Source organism: Acipenser ruthenus, chromosome 3 (assembly GCF_902713425.1).
Source record: "Acipenser ruthenus chromosome 3, fAciRut3.2 maternal haplotype, whole genome shotgun sequence".
NCBI lineage: Eukaryota > Metazoa > Chordata > Actinopteri > Acipenseriformes > Acipenseridae > Acipenser > Acipenser ruthenus.
This window is the reverse complement of record NC_081191.1, coordinates 77,765,556-77,790,023: the sequence shown is the minus strand read 5'-3', so window position 1 is coordinate 77,790,023 and position 24,468 is coordinate 77,765,556. Positions and strand designations below refer to the sequence as shown.

The 24,468-nt window shown below is 36.4% G+C and overlaps 1 protein-coding gene across 6 annotated transcripts in view; it reads left to right on the top strand.

Annotated features, from left to right (window-relative positions):
- Positions 1-24,468, top strand: part of ctnnd2a (catenin (cadherin-associated protein), delta 2a) — a 326,927-nt gene that overhangs the window by 184,696 nt on the left and 117,763 nt on the right. For 3 of the 6 annotated variants that reach the window (XM_059017244.1, XM_059017243.1, XM_059017245.1), the window contains 4 exons: positions 1,628-2,174; positions 4,975-5,166; positions 14,817-15,135; positions 18,014-18,070. In XM_059017244.1, the coding sequence (XP_058873227.1) occupies positions 1,628-2,174; positions 4,975-5,166; positions 14,817-15,135; positions 18,014-18,070 (1,115 nt within the window). The remainder of the gene's footprint in view (positions 1-1,627; positions 2,175-4,974; positions 5,167-14,816; positions 15,136-18,013; positions 18,071-24,468) is intronic. The other 3 variants (XM_059017247.1, XM_059017246.1, XM_059017248.1) reach the window with 3 other exon arrangements.

The window sequence follows — 24,468 nt, the reverse complement described above, 5'->3', positions numbered from 1 at the left end:
GTGAATGCAAAAGACAATTGTCATTGTAGTTTGGATGGGGTTCTTGTGACATTTATCTGTAGCTGATGTCCAAGTTAACATCTTTTTTTTTTTTCTCTCAGCAGAGGACATACTGTAATAATGACTATTGTGAGACATAAAAATGGCTATTAACTTTTTGGAGTATGAACTAAATTTATATCTCTTCCTTTGGCAACATCATCCAGCAATATTCTGATAAACTGACTAATAATTGATCCGTGTCGGTTAGGTTTCAATTATCAGGAAAGCATATTTTAGCTGTGTGTGTGTGTGTGTGTGTGTGTGTGTGTGTGTGTGTCTATATATATATATATATATATATATATATATATATATATATATATATATATATATATATATATATAGATAGATAGATAGATAGATATATACTGTGTATATATATATATATATATATATATATAACAAATAGATCACAGTTGCATTCCGGTAAGCCCTCCTCCTAAGAATCACAATGAAGAGACTGATCAGTTGGATAGAAAAGCTAGTATAGACCCAGCATGAAACTTGTCCCTGGAATGTCTACAGAATTGCTGATCAAGAGGCTGCTACGATATATTTCACTGCATTTTTTTTTTTTTTTTTTTTTTGAGGATTTTAATGTTCTCACGTTAGCAGCCGCATATGCTGTCTTGAGCCTGAGATCCCTGATAAAAACCTAAATGCTGTTCTCTGAGCACACATTCTAAATGCTGTTCTCTGAGCACACATTCTAAATGCTGTTCTCTGAGCACACATTCTAAATGCTGTTCTCTGAGCACACATTCTAAATGCTGTTCTCTGAGCACACATTCTAAATGCTGTTCTCTGAGCACACATTCTAAATGCTGTTCTCTGAGCACACATTCTAAATGCTGTTCTCTGAGCACACATTCTAAATGCTGTTCTCTGGGCACACATTCTATGTTTCACCTGTTCACAAAGAGTCTCTGAATTTTTTTTTACATTTTTTTAAGTATCCAACAAAAGATGAAAAACAAAACACTACACATTATTAAAAAGAACTGGGTTATGATCCTGGGTTTATCGGTATGCATATGTAGCAGAATAAAATGTACCTGTAAACAAATATAAATTAATTTCTGGAAAAAAATCAAGGATCGCCTCATTCAGTCAAACCCTCAAACAGATAGGCATAAACTTTGTCACTAGGGACAGCTGTCAGTTTGAAGCCAGCTACAAGAGCTTGCAAAAGGCGTTTATGCTATTTTTTTTTAATTTGTGCACACTGGGAGTGTGACACAGTCACTGTTGCTTTTCCTTTATGTGTGTGTGTGTGTTTCGATACATGTGTGACTACAGGGGATTCCTGCCGTGCTGATTATTTTCCCACTGCAGGGGACTGATTCGAGATGGTTTTTTTTGTTTGTTTGTTAAGGCAGTAAAGATAAATCTGAAAATAAAAAGCATTCTCGGCACACATTTGCCTTCTTATGTATCACCTTCAAGACTTGCAGCATCCAGGGATGGTGGACTTCATTTTTCAAACTTGAAGACAAGTTTATAGTTATAATATGGTTTTGAATTAAAAATGTATATATATTTTTTCTAGACGTCTCTTTATTTATTGCTGTATTTATTTGCTCAGGTCACATCCAGTCGTGCAGCCCATTTAGCTGGATCTGATCCTTCTCAGTCCCAGTCGAGAGAGTCCTTTGTGCCAAGCCATGGGAGTGCCTTCCACTTGCCTGACTCTCAGCATACCTCCACTTACTACTCCAGCTCCACCCTGCCAGCACAGCGTGTGAGCTCTCCGCTGTCCATGCATCAGGTAGGATCTAACAAGCTTCAGCGTGTGGGCTCGACCTCAGAGAACTCTGGCTACTGCACCACCCAGCGGGTCTCGTCTCCCAAGCAGTCCCCGAGCCGACTGGCCAAGTCCTACAGCACCAGCTCTCCCATTAACCTTGTGGTGTCTTCATCTGGGCTCTCCTCCTCTCCCATCCGGGTCGCCTCACCACCAGGTGTCCAGGCCGGCCTGTCCTGTTCCTCGCCAATTCACCAGATCAGCTCCACAGTGGGCAATTACGCCACGCTGTCCCCAACGAAGCGGCTGTTGCACACCTCTGATCAGTACAAGCACTCCCATGACCTGTATGCCACTGCCACGCTGCAGAGACCTGGCAGTCTAGCAGGTAAATCGATTCAAATTCATTGATGTGCATATTTGTTGTAACTTTCTGGGTTTTTTTTTAATCCTTTTATTGTGCATTTCAATTTACGGGAGTTTCCGTTACAGTGCGGTATTGTATGTTAACAGAATCCTTTTGCATCAAGTTCTTTCATTATTGGAGCCAGAAAATGTATTATATAGATTTCTGGAAACCTTTTTTTATTGTGTTTATTTTGACAAACGTGTTGAGTTTTAAGTGGAATTCTGGAAGCTATAAACAAAAAGGAAACAAAAATAGGTATGCAATTCTATTTACATTTATGTTTTAAAACAGAAAGTAGAAATTTCCCAATAATTAAATGTATTATTTTATTATTTAACACTCCATGATTTTTTTTCTTCAGGATATTTTATGATGGATGCCTAATTTAATATGCCAATAAACGTACCGAATAAGATCATCTGTTATTATTTTGTATGAACCATTATTGTCATGTCCCCTTAGGACAACTTAGTGATACTATGATTGCAATTGTTTCAGTCCCCTATTAAAATTTATTTCTGAGCATGAGAATTATAATGGCATTTTTTTGGTATTTATGTGGAAAGTGACATTAGGGAATAATATATGGTATACTTTATTTGGCCTGAGCTGATTTGGTAGTGCTTTCCAACTAATCATGTCAATAACTTATTCTTTTCTGGTTGTATCTTATTGTTTGCTGGTTATAGATTTTGACATTCAGTGTCCATTTCTTCAACTGTCCAAAACAGGGGAACTTTAAAAATGGTGTTAAAAAAGCAAAGTATGCTATTGTCTAGGTGCAGTATAGTTTCTAATTAATACCATCAAACATGGGACCGCTGTTAATCCAATCACTCTAGACTCTTGCCCAAGGTATAAAATCCTGGCACGCTCAGAACTATATACTTAGAAATCCAAACTGTTTTTTTTTTTTCAACACTTTGCAGAGGATCAAAGCACTGCAGTATAAGCTATACTGAATAACACATAAAACCATTTTCAGACTAATTGGCTTAAAAACGGTTGCATTCTTTTAGAACTGCCTTTGTTATGGATGTTTTTGAAAGCTATAGTAGTGCAAATCTATAAGAGGTAAACTATAATTGTATTATGGTCTCACCAGTCTGAAATCCTCTATACTGGCACAGTATCCCCATTATCAGCTTATTAAAGAATTACTAATATCCTCTACTTTCAGATGATAGGATGATGTTCCACATCTTACTGTTCCATTATGAGCAAAGCTGGAAAATTGACAATCTGGAAGTGTGCATAGTTTTATTGATTTTAAAGACATTTGCTGCTGGAGGAAATTCCTCAAGGTACTTGCTTGAAACTTGCTATGTCATTAAGCCCTTATGCATTTCATTTATTTTTTATAAAATATCCTATGTTCATGGGTAAAACATGAACTAGACAGTCCTAGACATTTATAATGTGCAAGTTGATATTATGTTCAGTGTTTTGGCTCTTAGCTTGTTTTGTTAGTAATTTATTTTGAATTATTATAATTATTTTATTTATATTTCCTTTGAAGCTATTCATTTCATTTAGGTCTTCCACATTTTCTCCTCATCTTCTATGTGCAAGCATTACCAAATTCGCACAGGCATTATGTATGCTGCCGCAGATCAAGAACTAAAACCCCTTACGGCTTATAGATTAAAAATCAGATTAGAAAATAATTACGCTATTTAATTAACATCTTTTCTATATATGTTATACTTGTGTTTTTAGCATCGTATGTCTTGGTGAGCAATACATTGACGTTATTTATCATTTAAAGCCTGTAAAAAGACAAATGAAAGATATAGGATTCTGATGCCAAGTTTTCTACTTACTCAATATCTGCATCAGCTTCAAAAGCTGTTGCAAGTGTTTTTAGCTGAATTCATGATGGTGCATATCTTCACCCTTGACAACAGGTGTCTATGTATCATAAATATACATTCTGGCTTTTGTGGTTGGCATACACAATATGCCTCAGTGTGGGGCAATTATTGTGGCACTGTTGCAACAGTCAAAGACATTCCTGGGTTAATAGTTGGATGGGTGCTTAATCTCCAGCCTGGACTCTTGACCGGAGGGTTGTGGGTTCAATCCCCAGTGGGGGACACTGCTGTTGTACCCTTGAGCAAGGTACTTTACCTAGATTGCTCCAGTAAAAACCCAACTGTATAAATGGGTAATTGTATGTAAAAATAATGTGATATCTGTATAAAGTGAAATAACGTATAATGTGATACCTTGTAACAATTGTAAGTCGCCCTGGATAAGGGCGTCTGCTAAGAAAGAAAGAAATAACACTGATAGACGTGTTTAGTCTTTTCACAGTCCTGCGCCACAGACAATCAGATTTATCAACCAATTTGTGACAAAATGATGTTTCTATTGGGCTTATTCAGTATTTACTTATTCCTGAAGATCTTCCCCTGGGACAATCAAATCAGGTTTTGGAAGAGAGGTGGACAGCTGGCCAATGCTGATAAGGTGATTAAGAAGGGCTGCATCTTAAGGTTCTTATTGTCTGTAAATTAAGGGAATTGCATTTCTTCCGAAGCTAAATCAAGTAAAGTTCCACAGGGGAATTTATATTTTTTCTATTACTCTTAACCACATAGCTCTAAAACTGTAGAATCTAAAAAAAAAAAAGCCTCTAATCTTCTTTCCCCTTTTTTTTCTGTAAGGGACGCTGTTGCTGTTTTAGGTGCATTTTGAAAGAAGGATCCTGTTGAACACATTGCTTTAATCAAAGTTCAAGTATGTTATGAAATTAAGCTAAAGCTATTTCCTACAGGATCCCGGGGGTCATATAGCAGCCAGCATAGCCACCTGGGCTCTGAGCTTCGCACTCTGCAGTCGCCAGAGCATCATATTGACCCCATCTATGAGGACAGAGTCTACCAGAAGCCCCCTATGAGGAGTCTCAGTCAAAGTCAAGGGGATCCGCTGCAGCCCGGGCACACTGGCACTTATCGCACCAGTACAGGTAAACCTTGAGGGGTGAATTAACCCTCTTGTCAAATCCCATTACAAACTATGATGCCTGGGCCAATATCAGTAATATCATAGTATCAACATCTTGGGTCAGTATCAGTAATATTGACACCTGTCATCTTCAGTGTCATCATCATCATCACTGCTGCTTTCTAAACAACAGCAGTAAACCTTTAAAGCTGCACAATGCTTTTGAAAATAGTTTGCAAGGGGGTTGGACTACACATTAAATAAACAAGAAATTCCATAACAATATCAAAAGTTTTGAGGAGCACCATTGACAGCACTGACTCGATATGATCCAGCCATTGTATGTACATTGTTTGTTCCATATACAGTATAGCGCCTACAAAACATTACATTTTTATGTCTGAGTTACACTTAAAAAAAAAACAATGTTAATGTGAATTGGCTTTTTCTTGATGAGAGATAATCAAGCAGCAATCACAGTAGGCGTCTGTTTACTCAAGATTGTCCCCATTTTGCTAAACTGGCGCTGTCTATACTGGTTAGTTAGAAGTAGAAACACTAAAAATAATAATAGATGAACTGTCCAGTGAGCATCCAATTTAATTTGTTTCTGTAAACCAAATAAAATGCCATCTAGATACAAAGAATGAAGAAATGTAATGTGAGTTTATCATACGAAAATACTATATCCAATCAAATGTTAGGTATATATACATGTGTAAGATTGGACTTTGATTTTCATCCTGAAATCAACCTAGTTGAAAGAATAATAGCATCAAGAAGGATATTGCACTGCTCTGAGGCTGTTGTAAAAAGGGGATGTCAGCACAGCCAAGGAAAAGGGATGGGTGCCAACAGAGACCTGAGAAGCCCTTTTAAGATGAATCGTCTAGGACCACTAGAACAGTGAATTTAAAAAAAACAGACGTGACGTCTTAGAATTAAAGATAACATAATCCCAATGTTGGGGGTGCCTCAAGTTCAGGTTTCATTAAAAGCACAATCAAGCCATGGTGCTTATTTAAACGGTGCCCAAAAAGCATGTTCATTTTTAAAGAAAAATATGATTCCTGGGTACACTGTTTACTACATTCCTACATACATGCCATACTGCATCAGAAACCAGATCTTGTGGGTCAATGCAGTGTACCAGTGACTTAGTCCACATCAAGTGGACTAAAATGCAGACTAGAAACTACTGCCAATCTGTACTAAGTTAATCCTGATTGTAGCGTACCAAATAGATGATCCGGTAAATGGTTTAACTGATTGGAACAAGTGGAACAAGTTAGGGCGATAATGAGGACTCAGCTATGACCAAAAGTGTTGCATCACCCTGTTGAATTAACAAATTTTGCTTCATAAAGTTGAATGAAACCTGCTAAATAATATTATGTTAATATATTCAATTACATACAGCTTTGTAGTTTTCTGTATACTTAATGAAAAACTGACAAAAATTCGAAATCTAACGTGAAATAATGTACTACTATTATGCCTTCCGGTAGACTTTTGCGATATCATTTTGTAGTTTGTTTGATTACATGATGTTAAATAAAAGATCTGAATTATGTTCATATAGCTTTTTTTATTATTATTAAATATCAATCCTAAAATTCTAGGTGATGCTAAACATTTAGCCATAGCTGTATAATCTGATTTGCGGAATTCAGTGTCAGATAAATATTTAAAGGGATCCCTGTACAAAAAGAAAGACATATTTTTTTATTTTAAATGAAGGGCCTATATATTGTAGCGAACAGACAGCACGTCTAATCTAATTAGCATATGGCCAGAGCATGGCATGCTGGGACTGAGCGTCTGGATTTTCTATCAGCTCCGAAGGACAAGTGGACTGTTCTGTTCGCCTTTGCGGACATTAACTCTTGAGTTATTGTTTCCCCTTGTGTGTACCACCATTCTGTCCTGTCTGGGGCAAGTGTGCTGTGTTACCATATAGTGTGTGTGAGTCGTTTGGTGTGACCCCCCTGTCTCTCCCCATGTGTGTTGAATGCCTTGACCTGTGTTATGCTTTGCTGCTGTATGGGTTGGATGAACAAAACTTGTTACAATATATTACTTTATTCTCACCGATCTGACTACCCAAACGTGACAGACATAAGAAATCTGCGGAATAAAGTTTTCAGATGTACTGTCTCTGCAAAAAAATATAAGCAGTAAATGCTTAGGATGAGCAAGCGTACTAAGTTAGTCTTATCCTTCACAGTACTAAGTTAATCCACTTTTACAGGATCATCACGAATCTGATTTGGAACGCTGCAATCGAGATCTTGTTTAGTCTGATTTAGCAAACGATGCACCTGTTGTGGTTAACTTCTGGTACGTTGCAATTGGGATTAGCAGGTGTACTAACTTTAGTCCAATCAAGTGGACTAAAACTGCTTAATCCACTAGTTAGATACATCAAGTGGACTAAATTTGGTATTCTGCAATTGACCATGTTAGTTTACCCATTTGTTTACATTCTCTAAAGGCAGTTGCATGTACACAAAGCTTCATCCCTCTGAATAGATCATCTATAGCTCTGGAAAATAAAACAAAAATATAAAAAATGGTGATCTTTCTTTGAAATTGAAACATATCCATCATAGTAATAATAATAATAATAATAATAATAATAATAATAATAATAATAACTAGAGTTGCCAGCAACTTTACGGCTTCCAGTTCCAGTACCAGTAACAGTACCAGTACCAAACACTTTAGCAAATAGTGCAAAATGCCAGTACCAGTACTAAACACTTTAGCAAATAGAGCAGAATGCAGTACCAGTACCAAGCACTTTAGCAAATAGTACAGAATGCCCATAACCATGACCCTATGTGCAGTCTATAAGGAGTTATAAGCCAGTTTTACATTTGACCTTTAGGAAATGTCAGAGGTCACAGGCAATGACATTTTTTTATAGAGCACACATGTGTTACTATATGTGTTCCATAGTTACCATGACTCTATCTGCACTGTCTCAGGAGTTATTAGCCAGTTTTGTAAGTGGATGATGTCATCCAGTGTGGTCATCCAGGATCAATTAACATTTACCAACTTCCCATAAGCATCTACTATCCTACCGAATTTTGTGAGTTTTCGAGCAACTTTTGGCGGGAAGAAGAAGAAGAAGAAGAAGAAGAAGAAGAAGAAGAAGAAGAAGAAGAAGAAGAAGAAGAATCATCATCATTGTTGCAATAACAATAGGTTTCCTAGCCCTATGGCCTGGAAACATAATAATAATAATAATAATAATAATAATAATAATAAAATAAAATAAAATAAAATAAAATAAAATAAAATAAAAAGTTATGTATTATTTTTGTGCTAAAAAAATAAGGAATTTTAATCTGACATTTACATTTAGACTATTATATTATTGAAATCAGAATGCTTCTGGAACATCATGTTTTAGGTCTACAGCTGTAAACATATTATAGCTGATTCAGTAGGAATACAAGAGTTGCTGGCAATTTGTGGGCTGAGTAATTAAATCTCATTATGGTGCAACAAAGTGTAAAAATGAACATATGTGCACTTCGCAGTGATTTTATTGGTCTCTGAAAATGTGCTTTTTCACTTGCACTTGCTTCAAAAGAGGGCTCCTTAATTTTGTGTTGCTTTTTATTAAACAACAAATACAAAAGGGTTCTGCAAAAGACTCCTTAATTGTATTTGTAAATTCAGTTGTTTGCTACATTTTACCAAAATGTTGTTTACACCTTGTGTTTTTGGTTACCACAAATACTTTCTATGAGAGAACGCTAATACCCTATACTTTTGGGAATGTTTTAGGTAACCTAGCAACAGTTAGTGCCATGGGATTGTTTCAGAGAAACATCCATTTAAAAAAGCTTCACCAAATCAAGAAGGATTCTTTAAGTAGGAAGGTTTTTTCTAAGGCTCATCTTTAACAGTATTTTCTTGAATGTGAATCTTCTTATCAATCCATATGTCACAATAATAAAGGTACCACTCAAAAGTACTTACAACTGTAGTTTCTTAATGATTTAAAAATTATAAAGTGTGTAATCACACTGCTAAATGTAATAGTGTTGGTATAATAATATTCGAGTACAGCATAGTTATGCGTGTATTAAATTTGCCAACGAAAGATGTGACAGGCTGAGTACACAAACAGCAACGTGACTGACTGGCAGTTGAAGGGTTCCGTAGTAGTTATCTTGCAGAGCGGGCGCTCTCCTCCTTGATGTAAACAAAGCAAGCTTTTGCTCAGCGCCTACCTGTGTAGTTATGGCTGTGGTGCAGTAGCCTCGAACTGGCGCTACTGTGTTCTTAAACAGGCGTAGGCTCCCTGCGCATGCCCACCCAGCCAGTCAGGACCTCCCGATCAGCTCAGCTCCAGGCAAGCTTTCCTGTTTCCCACAGCAGCAGCGCAGCTGAACAGGTGACAGGGTCTTCCCTGTCACAAAGTGCCATGGGCTTCCTGAGGAATTTGAAACAATTCCAGTGTTTCATTATTAGGTTCAGTTCTAATCAGACCCCTGTATTGTTCTACATGCCAAGCAACACCACAGTTCACAAAAAGGGAGAAAAACATGTTAGTAATGGAAATGAGAAGCAGTGCATAACTGTAATGCTCTGTGTGACAGCAGATGGCTGCAAACTGCCTCCATACGTAGTTTTCTAATATGAGTAAATGCGTCTTTGTAAGTGCATCTTTATTTTATTTATTTTTTTCCTCAAGTTGAGGGTGGGAAATGTGCGCTGCATCTTAAATTCGAGGGCATCTTAAATTCGAAGGAATACGGTATGCATTGTAATTTAGTATATTCTATTACAATGCACTAAGGAGGTATAATATTGCAAAATGACCTCAATTTTAAATTTCTTACATATATGTCCAAGCCAAGGTGAGAAATTACTGTAATGGAAATCAGAACATTTAGATTATTTTCCTCCAAGGGCAGCGTTACCCACTGTTCAGAAAAGCTAATTGGACATTGAAGGTGGGCAGAAAATGATTGGATAAACTGCAGGCCTGAAATCCCTTGTGCTTTTTTTGCTGCATTCACTTTTTATGTTCATTAATTTTCATTGAGCAAGGAACGGAAAGCCACTGTCGCTAAGAGCAATTGTCTTGTGAAATATTGGGAATGAATTCCTTTGAGACCAAAAAAGAATCAGATATAGAACTTTCATTGAGGGTCAAGTAGGGCCAAGGCCAACTAAAAGAATAGCCATCTACAACTAACTAGGTAACTGTTTACAGTAACTTTTAAAATATAATACAAACCATGTGTATAACACACCCTGTGTACAATGTGAATGACTGTATCCCTGGTTACATCAGTTGTATATTGTGCACCTCTTGCATACTAGCACCATTGTATAGAATACAATTGCCCAACTACACACCTCACATGCAACAAGCAACACGTAACAAACTAAAAGTCTTGACATTCCTGAAAGAGAGTACTGATTAACTGATGACATAACATTGTTGTTTTTCCTGACCTCAATGAGGTTAGAAAATGGTGCATCTATAATATGTATCTGTTTGCTTCGCATGGTTTCATACTCTATTTTGTTCAATCTTAAGATCTCTTGAGCTCTGTTTAATAAATAAAATCCGAAATCCTACGATTCTCACTTACATGTTGTTACACACAAGTTGCTTATACAGCAGCTGTAAACTGCCTTGGAAAAATACACCTGTTTTGCTTTAAGAACCATTTTAACTCAACTCAAGTTTAATTTGCCTACTCATAGGAGGAAAACTGCAAGGTCCCCCAGATAATATAAGCTTTTAAATGCAGAGAGAACTCAAGCAAGAGAGAAAAACCTGCAATGCAAAGACATAAAACAGATCTGACATCCAAGAACTGGAATGTGCTCTTTAATCTCATTTATAATATGCACCTAGGTTTTATCTGACCTCAGTTTTAATTCAAGGATTTATTGATATAGATTTTTCAGTTCTTACACATCTGTTGCCTGTAATGTCTTTTTTAATGCATTGCATTTCATTTCATTTTCTGTGTCAGTCTATGAATGCATTTAACATGGCTAAGACCCTGCCCCAATAAACTGTTGTGTGTTTAAGATTCCTTTGATTACACAGGTCACAATAAGCCAGGTGTCCTAAATAGAATATGTCTGTACTCAAAGGACACACATTTTGGGTCGGTTGTTTCCGGAATGCTGTTTTCAAAATGTAAACACAGATGTGAAATGACAATTGAGGAGTTTCCAGATGAGTTAAAACCTGAAAGAATAACGTCTGTCATTGATGGAAATATAAATGGAATTGGATTGACTGTGTTAGTCGGAGTTCTGCATTGTTGTTACTTTTAAATGATCAAAACTGACTTTGGCATCTGTAACAGGGGACTCGGTACAATGCATGAAACGAATGTTGATGATGACGTGGATGCACGTTCGCTGCGTGTTTGACAGGAGACCAAGACTCGAATGTTGGGATTGACACACCCCACAGGCGAGCTGGTTTATTTACATACAATATTGTTTATTTACAATATTCTATAACAGAAGCCCCCTCCTTGTCTGCATGGCCCCAACCCTATTACAGCATTACTCTGTCTTTAATTATTAATTGTTTTCAGTATTAGTTTGTTGCTGTCCTAAATATATCTGACCTTCAGATCATTCAGGACTCATGCCAGCAAATTCTAGTAAGTGTTCATACATTGCAGTAAGGACATTTACTTAATTTGCTTCTGAAATTTCCAAATGAGGGGCTAGATGCCCCAAAGTGATCATTAAAGTTTTTACTGTTCATGTCTGACATTTTATTTACTGTGACTTACAGAAGTAAGTAATTTGGCATTGGATCGAAACACTTATTCCATGAAAACTTGCCCTGAAGAGACCCCCTTCTTAAACAAGGGGGCAGTTTAGTCTCTATACCCACTCAACACTGTACTGGGCTCTTATTTTGAAATTATCTGTACATGTACTCAACTTCAAATTTGTCAAACTGTGTGTTGATTTTATAAATGCCATCCACGGAGTTGATACCAGACTTATTTAATTAATAATCTACAGGGATGAGAAAGTGTTCAAATGCTTGGCTGATTTCAGACTTTTCTTTTGTTTCTCTGTAAATTAGGTTCTAGTCCTAAAAAATGCACTGCAATGGTAGCGATTTTGGAAAACATATCTGCCCCAAATTCTGATCTTTCAGACTTCTTTGTATTTCTAATCAAATCCCTGGACCAAAACAACATTAATCCACTGCATCATGTAGACCAGTGGTTCCCAACCCTGGTCCTGGGGACCCCCTCTGTCTGCTGGTTTTCATTCCAACTGAGCGCTCAATTAGTTAACTAGACCCTTAATTTAACTGATAATTTGCTAATTAGACCTTTTTACTTGTTTTCTGCTCTAAGCAGTTGCCGATTTCAAGGTAGCTATATCATTTTTATAAGGGTTGGGAACCACTGATGTAGACAAACTCCCCCTGAAGTTTTTGTGTGGGACTTGCAAGGCAACAAGAGTGATACATTAAGGCTCTGTCACAGTTAAAAGATCAGTTTACTAACTCTGTTCGTAGTGTACTTTTTTAATGTGCATATCTACAAGATCACTTTGAGACAAAATGCAATATAGGTGCTCCCTGCCAGGTTATCCTTCTTGTCATTTGTGTTTGCTGAGGGCTGTTCCTTTTATGGCAATAGGAGTATTGGCTGCAAATTAGTGACACTGAGTGATGGTGATTGAGAATGCCCCCATATTTCTGCTTTGAAGATTTGCAGATTTATTAAACTATAATCTTTATCGTTCACTTGTTTTTTTACAAAATATTTAGCCGTTTGATTAAATCATGTTGCATTGAAAGTTGTCAGAAATGTAATAGGCCCATATTGCATTAAATTGTTGACAAATGACTACTTTTATTATTGAAATTTTTGTTTGCTTTTGTTCACCTAATGGGTCAATGGTGCTTCTGTTCTTATATCCATAGGTACAGTATACTGTAGTTTCTTATTCATAGGTGCCATGACTAAACATTCTGGGGTTTTTTTCCACACCCTGTGGCAAAGTGGTTTGTAGTGCACAGGTGTAGAAGTGATGCAGTGATTAGAAACAACAGTCCAACAACAGTTCAGTGGTGAAAACGAAGCTTTATTAATTGCTTTTAAATAATAAGAGTGACTATACACAACAATGTGTACAGCCAGTCAAAACCATGGGGTTCAGTCCCGAAATAATAATAACAAACATGCACTTTATAACACCTACACGATCACCAGTCCAACAGTGAGTGCTCCGGGTGCAAGTGCTTAACAGTGGAGAGGAACAGATAACTTGGCCACATCCCCTGATACACCTTCGGTAGCAAGTGCAGTCATGCCTCCTCCAATCCATGACTGACACATCACCTACCGTATTAGGGCGATGACTTCTGGTATTGTGACTCCTGGATAGCTGACCCGGCTGACCTTGGAATGAAATGTCAAACCATCCAGTCCGGGGCACACTGTTCCTATTACACAGCGCCCTCACAGGAGATTGTTGACTTGGATTCATTCGCTCTCTGTTACACCCCCCCCCCCCCCCCCCCCCAGTGTTGTAAACTGCACAGAATAATACAGACATTTAAAAAAAATTGATTCCTTGCTTAGTTACTTTGAAAAAGTAAATTCATTGTTAATCACACCCTTTGTTTAAATTCTTTCATGCAGTACCATTCACAAGGTTTTTTTTTTATAAAAAAAGCCCTTTCATGAGGGATGAGTAGATCACAAGTACCCTTCCTCTGTTCTGTTCAATGTTTCTTTGGATACGACTCATGTCTTTTTTCCTGATTTTTAGACCTCCCCTAAAATGTAAATCAATTGCCTTAAAAGTGAACAATAAAAGGTGATGTGACTCCAGTTAATGCAGAGATCTGAACTCCAGAACCCCACTACTGAAGCATACCTAATAATTATTAATTAATTATTAATTATACATTCATTCAGGAGACATTGTGGGAGATGATGGATTACGACTGTAACTAAGTCTGAGGGATTTTTATAGAGGTGTTAAAGGATAGCTGGTTAACAGGGTATTGGTTAAAACAAATTATAACCTTGTGTCTTTCTTACTGCTGCTGGCGAGAAAGGATTGGGGGGCAATCAGTCTCCTGTGAATATAATGTACGTGGACAAAGCGACATGAAAATTCAATAGGTGGCTAAAAACTATGCCACCCTAAATTAAAGGGAGTTTAGCCAACTGGTTTATGCGTGGAAGGATACACTTGTTTTACTCAGCCATCAAGTAATTAAAGCCTTATTTATATTTTTCACTAAGGCTCAAATATTTCAGTCGAAGTCAGATGCCCACCCACCATAGCATCACTTGATTCCTCTTATCTGTATAATTATCAAACCCATTATCTGTACATTGTACTGTTTGCACTTCAGGTGTGATATGAATGTGAATGGAGCCTTCAATAATGTTCTTATTTAGTTTAAAATATGGTTTTTATGGCCAGAGAACAGGGCACATCCCAACCAAGAAACTCCTGACAGAAACAATGTGGAATGATGTGTTATTGTTGGTAGGTTACTCTGGATAATAAGAGAAAGTAACTTAGTTTTTGTTTTTTAAATGCATAAACTGACTGCTTTTGCAACTCTCAACCCCCTGTTTTTTATTTTTTTTATTTTGTATGTCTGTTTGTTCCTTTGCCTAGACCTAGTAAACCAGTTCTGTGAACAAGTCCTGAATGTTCTGCTTTGTCCCTACTTTCCTGTCGTAGCCCCATCTTCCCCTGGTGTTGACTCCGTACCCTTGCAGCGCACAGGCAGCCAGCAAGGTCCCCAGAACGCCATGGGCACTTATCAGAGAGCCAGCTATGCAGCAGGCCCGGCCTCCAATTACGCAGACCCTTACCGCACTCTTCAGTACTGTCCTTCTGTGGATTCACCATACAGCAAATCTGGGCCAGCCATCCCACCGGAGGGGACCTTGGCAAGGTCACCTTCCATTGACAGCATTCAAAAGGATCCCAGGTGGGTGACACCCTATTTATACACTGTTTGGCATGAGGTAGTCTGCAAGCATATCTCTTTAAATATGAAACAGATTACTTTTTAGCCGGTTTTTCACTCATAAGTTGATTTTAACAAGGATACAGACTTTCATTTCATAAATAAAACAATTGCTCTATTATATATGTTTTTTATTATTATTTTTTTTTAATAAGACCTAAAGGTGCCGCAGTTTTAAAGTTGGTAGTTAGTAGTGTTCCTATGTATTTGAGTATAGCTGCAATATGTTTTTCATATTCAGTTATTTGAATGTACAGTACAGTATATCACTCTACCTATTACATTATCTAATATGTGTTGCTTAATTCGCACAGATCCTATTTAGATAATTGGAAATTCTGTGAACAATTCGTCCATGGGAATCCTTGGGGGCCTTTTAAATGATGTAAAGGTAGCTGTTGCAGAAATAAACAGCCTAAACCATCAAATGATTAGCTGTGCTGTAGATATTTAATTAAGTGTTTTTGATTTATTTTTCACATTTTATTTGTAAGACACATTTTCAAGCATATATAAATAATTAGCTTCCTTGGCTGAATTTACTTATAACAGTCATTCAGCAGAGCACATGGTGTCAGAGCAAGCTATGGTATAAATAGTGGGCTTAGCAAATGTTGACAGACTCTATTTCGTGTGTAGGCGCAATAGTGAATTGACAACATACCATTTGTTTATTAGGTTCAAGGGGATTACAGAAGATACAAAGTCTTGAAATGCAATTAAAATAGTTTGTCTTGTTGTTTTAATTTCCATGATAAACAAAAGGTTGTTATGCATTAATATACAGTTCAGTTTATTTTAAATTAATACAAACATTAATGGAAGAGAACTGTGTATACAACCCATTGACAACACAAGCAAGATAGATGTAGGAAAGTAAATCAAGGCAATTATTTGTAATTAAAAAGTTGATTTAATTGTATGAGACTAAGCAGCTCAGTAACTAATCTGATAATAAAATTTAGAAACGGTGGCTGGAGGAGAGCTGCGATTGTTTTTTTTTTTATTATTTCCTGTACTTTCTTTTAATTAACGGCATTTACAGCACATCCTACATAAGGACAACCAGTGGCCATGTCTAAGTGATTTCCAATCAACACACTTATAAATGTGACTGCAACAGAAGGAGAGTTGTCATTGACTTAAATAGTAAGTAGTGGGGTTACGAAAAATGTAACGTTACACGTCCCCACGTGTTGCTGCAACTGTTTAAATAACGTACCTGTAATTTTTTCTTTTCATTGTTAACATCCTGATAACTTTTTACACTTATAACTTTAAAGATTATTGCCCACATTGTCAAACAGGTAACACAGCAATAACGATCCATGATGTGGTACGGAACAGAAAAGCCAGAGCACTTGTTATGTTTTTTCCTGCAGTGATTTAGAGGACATATCTCAAACCCCAGTGCACTAGAGCGGACATTTTGAAAAGAACTTTGAAACAGGCTTTAAAGTTATAAGTGTAAGAAGTTGCCAGGATGTTAACACTGAAAAGACAAATTATAGGTATGTTATTTAAACAGTTGCAGCAACACGTGGGGACATATAACGCTATATTTTTCGGAGCCCAGCTACATACATTTTAACATTAAACACTGTCTTTCCCTAAGTAGACAGGCACTTGTTTACAAACTTAAACTGGAGAATGTTGAGTTAGATTATGGTTATTACTATATCTACAAACTGTAAGACATAACAGATGTATTGGGCTGTATTCATAAATCATTTAAAAAAATTAGGATGACTGCAGTTTCATACTGTACTTTTTCTAATGTTCAGATGTTTTATAAATATAGCCCAGTACATTATATTATTATGCATGCACGTTATGCTAAACAAGTAGATTCTCAAAGCTTTTTACTCCAAATCGTCATTAGGATGATTTATTTTTTTCAGAGAGCAAAATGTTCCACCAATAAAGTAATCAGAATAACTGAGACATTTCATTTAGGGCCTAGTTATAAGTTGTTTTCTACTGTCTGCGCTATTATCTAAATTACACTTTTCATCTGTCCACCAGTTTGTCTGTCCGTCCATCCTTCATGTTCCGTATCACACAAACCCAGTTAGTCATGGAGGTCATTGTTACACAGGCATAACAAAACAGACACCATACCTCTTCACGACAGGACTAGAATCGGTAGTCCAATTTGGATACACATTTGTACAGTTACAGAGTTAGGTTACAGAGTTAGGTACAAACTTGGTTTATATTGCATTAGAAGGAAACCCTTGAAAAGGAAATAGGTCATGACAGCCATCGAAAGTAGATTCTTACATCTTTGTATAAATACACAATTGGAATTTTCTAGGATATCCAGTAAATGGAAGTAGCTCATTGCCACCGTCTTCTGTAACACACAGTGCAGATGCTATGACAGTATTGTCTGTCTAAGGTAATGGCTAAGATATCAGATTCTAGTTAGTTTTATAATTGTAATTGGTGTTTTTTCCTTTTTTTAGAAACAAAGTTCTAATAACAATTTGGAGTAAAAAACTTTTGAGAATCATGCCTGTGATGTTTACAGATATACTAAGGGGGAGATTCAATAAAAAAAAATACAGCTTTTCCTGTTCTATGGTGCCATTCAACCAAACTTAGCGCTTGGTGCTTTTGCACTGCAGAGATCTGTTTGGGGGTGTTCTCTTATGACTGGATGCTTGATTGATTAGCACCATAAAATAAAAATAACAAGGATCTTAAATGGGTGCAGTTTTATTTTATTTTTTTATCAAATCTACCCCTAAGAGTATTTTAACAGAACACACCTTTTTAATGTGAAACTCCTTCATGCCAGCCACCTACCCTTTTCTCTCTACCTGTCTCTTGATAGGTACAGCCGTGAATTCCTTGTCTGGAATCAAAATCAAGCCGAGCAAAGAATCACAAAGTAATCAAATGTTTATTTACATTTTATTCCTGATTAAATCCTCATCTTTTAAAAATATTTAGCATTATTATGATTCATCTTTACCCCATTATAAGGACATGTAATCCTACCATTAAAACTCTTGGTTGGTTGTTCATACAGTAGTTGTTCATACAGTAGTTTACGTGAATGGACATATTCTATGGCACAGTGTCAGCATGAAAGGAATTGCTCTTTGACCTGAATTGCACTCTCAATATGTTTTATTAAAGGGGTAATAACCAAAGACTTAAAAAAACAGAACATTTGCTGTTCATGCTAGCTTTATTTTCACTTTGATTTTGAGAATGTTGTATTCTTCTTCTTCTTCTTCTTCTTCTTCTTCTTCTTCTTCTTCTTCTTCTTCTTCCTCTTCTTCTTCTTCTTCTTATTATTATTATCATTTATTTCTTAGCAGACGCCCTTACCCAGGACGTTGTAAACATATATAAAATGGTTTTCAAAGCCTTGTTTATTACTCCTATAAAATAAATATTGTTTAACAAGCTGTCTGCAACAGTCTGTTTATTTTGAGAATTCTAGTATCCGTTTCCAAAAATATTGTTATGTTTAGTTGTCCATTTCTATAGAGCATTTTTATAGTACAAGTTTTCTTGTATGGTGAGAGTACAGTATATTGGAGATTTAGCCATTCTGACACAAAAGAGTTAAGTCTGGGAGTTGCTTACGAGATTAAGTCTAGCATCAGACTGGGATGTAGACTTGGGCAAAGGCTGTAACGGAGCTCACAAATATCACACCACATATGTACATGCCTTTAGATTACTGTAGACTTCTAATGCAGGGCTAGCAGTGCATTATTCCCTTTTGGCTATTAGTTGAACAAAAGATGTACCATAGTCGTTTTTATGAAATAGTGTATTGTTATTGTGTAAATATGCTATAAGAAAATATATGGAATTGTTGCCTACAGTACAAGGATAAGTGTTACAGAAGAGGCTATGAAACTCACACTATTATGACTCCAAAGTAGTCAAAACTCTCCAGCATACAGTAGATTAGCTGGAGGACATAGTTCCATACCGTAATGGTTTTTGAGTACTTCCTTTCTGTATACATCAATGAGCTTTGCATGAAGATGGTTTAAGGTTCACTGCAGTTCACAGCATGAACTTCTGTGCAGTAGGGCTTTGTTTTATTTTTTGTCATCGATTTGCTCTGCAGAAAATATTTAGCAACAGCCACATTCAGTCAGTAGCCCGCTGTCATGTGTCACCATTGCAATGATCTTCACAGTCTGCTTAGCACTCTTTGAGGAAGAAATGGTTGCAATACCATTTTTGTGTAATTGCATTCTTCCAAGAAGACATATCGTTACATTGGTAAATGTTTAATAGTCAAATTGACCATCATTAAAATAGTGGAGATGTTTAAAATAATGGCTCACTGTCAGTTCTAATAAGATAAAATAACAGGTGTAATTTCTCACCAGGTTGGCTTCTGGAGATTCCTTCATAAAACAGGGAGATGTGTCATTTTAAACCTTTAATCTCTCCTTTTTCTCATGCTATTTGTAGTACCTTTCAGGTAATTTTGGTTTCCATTAAGTTTTCTTTTAGGGAGAGAAATTCCTCCTTCCAAATACAAATGACCTAATTAATATGAAAATACGGGAGGGTATATTTAAATGTTTCAGCTATCCGATCACCAAAAAAAAATATCTTTCTGTTCTTTGCAAAGGGCTTCATTATTTATTTATTTATTTATTGCAAAGTGATGCATTTTTTAATTTGTAGAAGCTTCAATATTGTTTTATAACCTTGCTCAGAAAACTACTAAACTAATAAAGCTGTATCATTTTATGGCAATAATTTGAGACGTTGAATAAACGGTGTCAAATGAAAAAAAAATACTGAATGAAGAGATCTCTTAACCCCTCGTAGTGTATCTTTATTTTTTCCTTCTTGCAGAAGACCTCAGTTAGTAATAAATAATTGCTTGGTATTGTCTTTAGTTATAGAAGAAAGTCACAAGCGGGATCTTCAGTGCTGAAGCCTCGTGAACATAAGGTACGGCTTTCGGTCATATCAATTTGCTCAGCTTTTTAGCATGACAAGGTGACTTACCCACCCTTTTAAGCAGTACAATGTTTTGGCCGTGCACTTCCTATAATGGGAAAAATGTGCGTGGTATGTATATGCTATGTCATATTCTCAAGACAATGGAGAGAGAATTTGTAGTTCCTAAACTGCATTGAAACCCCGCCTTTGAGAAAGACTTATAGTTGAAACATTTATCATTTCATGTATTATGTTTGTTTTAGTATTTCTTAACAATGCAGTGAGAGTAAACTTATTATTCTTTATTCATGATACATTTAAGACCTCTACATGTGTGTGAGTAATTAATCCATTATTAATTGCTGTTTTTAATGAGCCCTGGGCATTTTAGATTAACTATGTTAGTTACAGTACTTCATTCATTCAACTTTTCTGATCTTCAAAGCTTCCAATAAAAACAGGGTTTAGACTTTTAGGCACTTTACATGCTGGTCAGAACTAGAGTATAATTACCTTTAAGTTGACCACCCAGCGTCTCGGATTTTGTGGTATTGGGCTTTTTTCTTAATTTAAATAACACCAGCAGACATCAAGGGAATATAATGGGCTTCCACTGACATTACCAGTATTAAAATATAGCCCATTGTGGGGTTCTTTTGATTTCAATGAAATGAGGGAGAACCGTTTACTAGTAAATACAATTACAATGAATGATTAGCAACAAACTCCTGGACTGTTAGCCAGCATGAAATCCACTTCCAATAAATCATAACAGTTTGTGTTAAAATTCCAATTGTAACAACCTTGCATGTTTCATTAGGATTCTACACTTTAGTTACAGAAACAACAACCATTTACTACCGGTTTGTCAAAATGTATAACTGTTTATAGATGGTAGATTTGCTCAAACTGAATATTTTAAAATATATCTTTTCTTTACTGAAATACAGTACCTAGATTGATGTATGCATATATATGCATCCACCCTTTGCTCTTGTACTAGCTTGAATTCCACTGCAAGCTATTCTGAATTATATGTGTATGTGCAATACTCTGTGCAACATAGCAGCCATAAAGTTAGGAAAACTACAAAACGTGGAAAACCAGATCAGTTTTAATTCACAAGTCTAGACAGAATCTTTAATCAGTACAAACGTTTGATTAATTCATTGTTATCTTGCTTATTCTCGTTGACCTAGCTCACTGCCCCTTACAAATTCCTTCCTTTCACTCTAATCATGATTTTTTTTTGGTTTTGAGGTATAGCTTTTTTTTTTTCTTCTTCCTTCAATCCCTTGTATGGTACTAACTGCTTGATCATGTGATCACTTTTGTAAAGACCTTCCTTTATGTTTTAATCCTTTAATAGTGAGTCATTGTGACCTGATTAAGCCTCATTGTTAAGGGCAAGTTTTGTCTAGTTGCAGACTTTCAGGGGAAAAAAGTTTTAAGCTTACATAAATTACATTACTGTACCGTGACCATAGCATTTAATGATGCTTGCTTGCTTGCTTTTTAACTTGAAAGAAAGCCACCACCTGCTTCTAACTTTCAAGATCCCGTACTGCTTCTGTGCTTTCATTGCAAGAAGTTTCAGCAGATAACAGTAATACCTGCTGTGCAACAAAATAAACTGCAATACACTATAACGATGCAATAAAAAAAAGCACTACCACGGTGGTTTTGTTGTTGTTATGGTTAAAGTGCCCTTCTAGTTATTTCTTTTCAGAGAAAGTCAAAGTACTGAGTCTTTGACCTTGTTGATAAGACAATGGCCGTGCTATTAAGTTAGAGTATCTCTAAAGGCATCATTGCTTTTGCTCAAGTGGTGAGGGCACAGGCGAGGGCAAAGTAAGATGGAATTGTCAAACCACAGCATATCCTTTTTCTATTATTATGTTCAGTAACAGCATGAATTGCTTTAATTATTTTAAAAGACAGATAAAATAGGATTCTCATTAGACTTTTAGACATATAGAAAACAGTGTGTTATGAAATTGGATCTGAGGTAAATAACTGAAGTAAAATATTTCAGCTAAATTACCTGCTCTCCCTTTGTTTTATTGTTTTAACTATGCTTTACTACCCTTTGCTTTGCCTTATCCATGGTATATTGATTATTATCAAATATATTTGGAAGTTGTCATATTTTGTGTGACCAATTGTAATTGTGTTGTTTCTGGTAACTTGTTTCTTATCCAAGTTACTACCGTATTTGCTCAAAATAGCGCCCGGGCACTTATTTTCTCAGTCTTCTCTTTCCCGGGGCTGTTATTTGGATAAGCGTAATGACCGGAATACAGTATTTTTTAAACAATTCACTCAAATCTTTTACAGTAATTGAATTCTGATCTCCATGTCTCCACTTCTGATCTCCACATTGTAATTCCTGAAGTTAAACGTTTCACATTTGATCTCAATAACAATATACCAATATCAAATGCTTTGAATGTTTCATTTTTATTCTGTCTGAAATAATAAAATATGTTATAGTATAACAAAACATTGCATCCCTTGTATGTCTAATTAGAAGATCCAATGACATTCCTGGGGCAATCATTCAAACCAATAAATTGTTGGCAAAATGTTGTCATGAGTGATGAGTGTGGCAAATAGCTATATTATTCAGTCGCTTCTGAGTCATGACTTTAGTCTTGGAAGAGCACTGAAGCGCCGCTCAGATCGGAGCCTGGATCCAGGATCAGATCCCTTTAGTATAACCGGCCCCTGAGGCAGCCTTGAGCGCTGGAGTGAGTGTGGCATAATGCAGATTTAATGAGAGGCATGAGAATTGCCCTTGAAATATATTTCTAGAAACGTTGAGGTTTCCCCATAATTGAACTACTTAAGATAAGCACAGTTTTGCTATAGAAATGATGCTGGTACTGTACTAGTATAAGGAAAGGGTGTTTTTAAAAAGTATTTTCAGCTTCCATCCACTTAAAATATGCAGATGTAGCTCAAACCACAGTGTATCGATGATAACGTAAATAACACCAAGCTCCAGACAATGAGTTTCAAACTTTAAAACGTGTTCCTATGATGAATACGATAATGTTTGTTATGGTAATTGTTTATTTATTAGTTTAATAATGTTTAGTAAAATGTGACCAAGAGTGAGTTTTTGGAACATTGATAAATAGAGATGTGAGAGTCTGAGTGATGTATTTAAGCACACAAAATAATTTAGAATCAGTAATGTATCATGATTAATTTGGTATAATAATTGTGTAAAAAGTTCTTGGTAATGTATAGTTTTTATTGATGTCTATGTTTATTTGCACAAGGCACAAAGGTCATTTTGCTGTTTTAAATGTACTGTTTCAATTTAAAATGAAAGTTAAACTGTAAGTAGACAGAAACTGCAGTGTGATAACATTATAAGTAACACAAGCTATGGTGAATTACAAACTTAAACTATTTTCCTGTTTTGGATACATCAACGTAGTGCATCCTCCTCTGTCTTTGTCCATCTATTTGCCATTTCCCCAACATTACTATGATCTCAGGCTGTATACAAATTTGTCACGTACATTATGTTCACTTCTCATCGATCAGCTTCCCTAGTTAAGGTGTGTGCAGCTCCAGGATTGGATCAACATTACAGATCAGTGAAGCCTGATACAGATCCTCATAGTAAAACACCATCTCATGATCCTGCGCCAGTGATCCCTGATCCAATCCCATTTTTCTTTCCATTGACTTCTATACCAACTAGTGATTATACCAATAAATTATTATGAAATAAAAGTTTTAGTACTCCTGCAATGTCAGGGGGACATTTCCCAATTACTGAAAAAGTGAATGTCCCGCGCATCCCCGTGTAAATTACGCCTATGCACCTATCCGACAGACTCAACAACAGTACATCTTTTAGTAGTACTTATATACTGCCCATCAGTACAACAGGCTTGGTTTTAAATCCTAACAAATATCTAAAACAAAAAAAAAAGACATATATGATCAGTTGCATTCATCAATATTACCTCCAATTCTAAATACTTACAAATATACAGGGCCGGATTAACCCATCACTGGGTCGTAGGCAAGCATACACTTGTGGGCCCCCTACCCCTGACAAACAGCCACACACATATATACTTACAAACATACATACACACATCTCTCTATATATTATAGCCTTTCTAACTGGCGCGTTGGATTTTTACTGGAGCAATCTAGGCAAAATACCTTGCTCAAGGGTAAAGCAGCAGTGTCCCCCCCCCCCCCCTCGAATTGAACCCACGACCTTCCGGTCAAGAGTCCAGAGGCCTAACCACTACTCCACACTGCTGCCACATGCCTAGTTTGCCTGCCCTGCAAATATACTATAAATGTCAAGATGTTCTGGTTGCTACT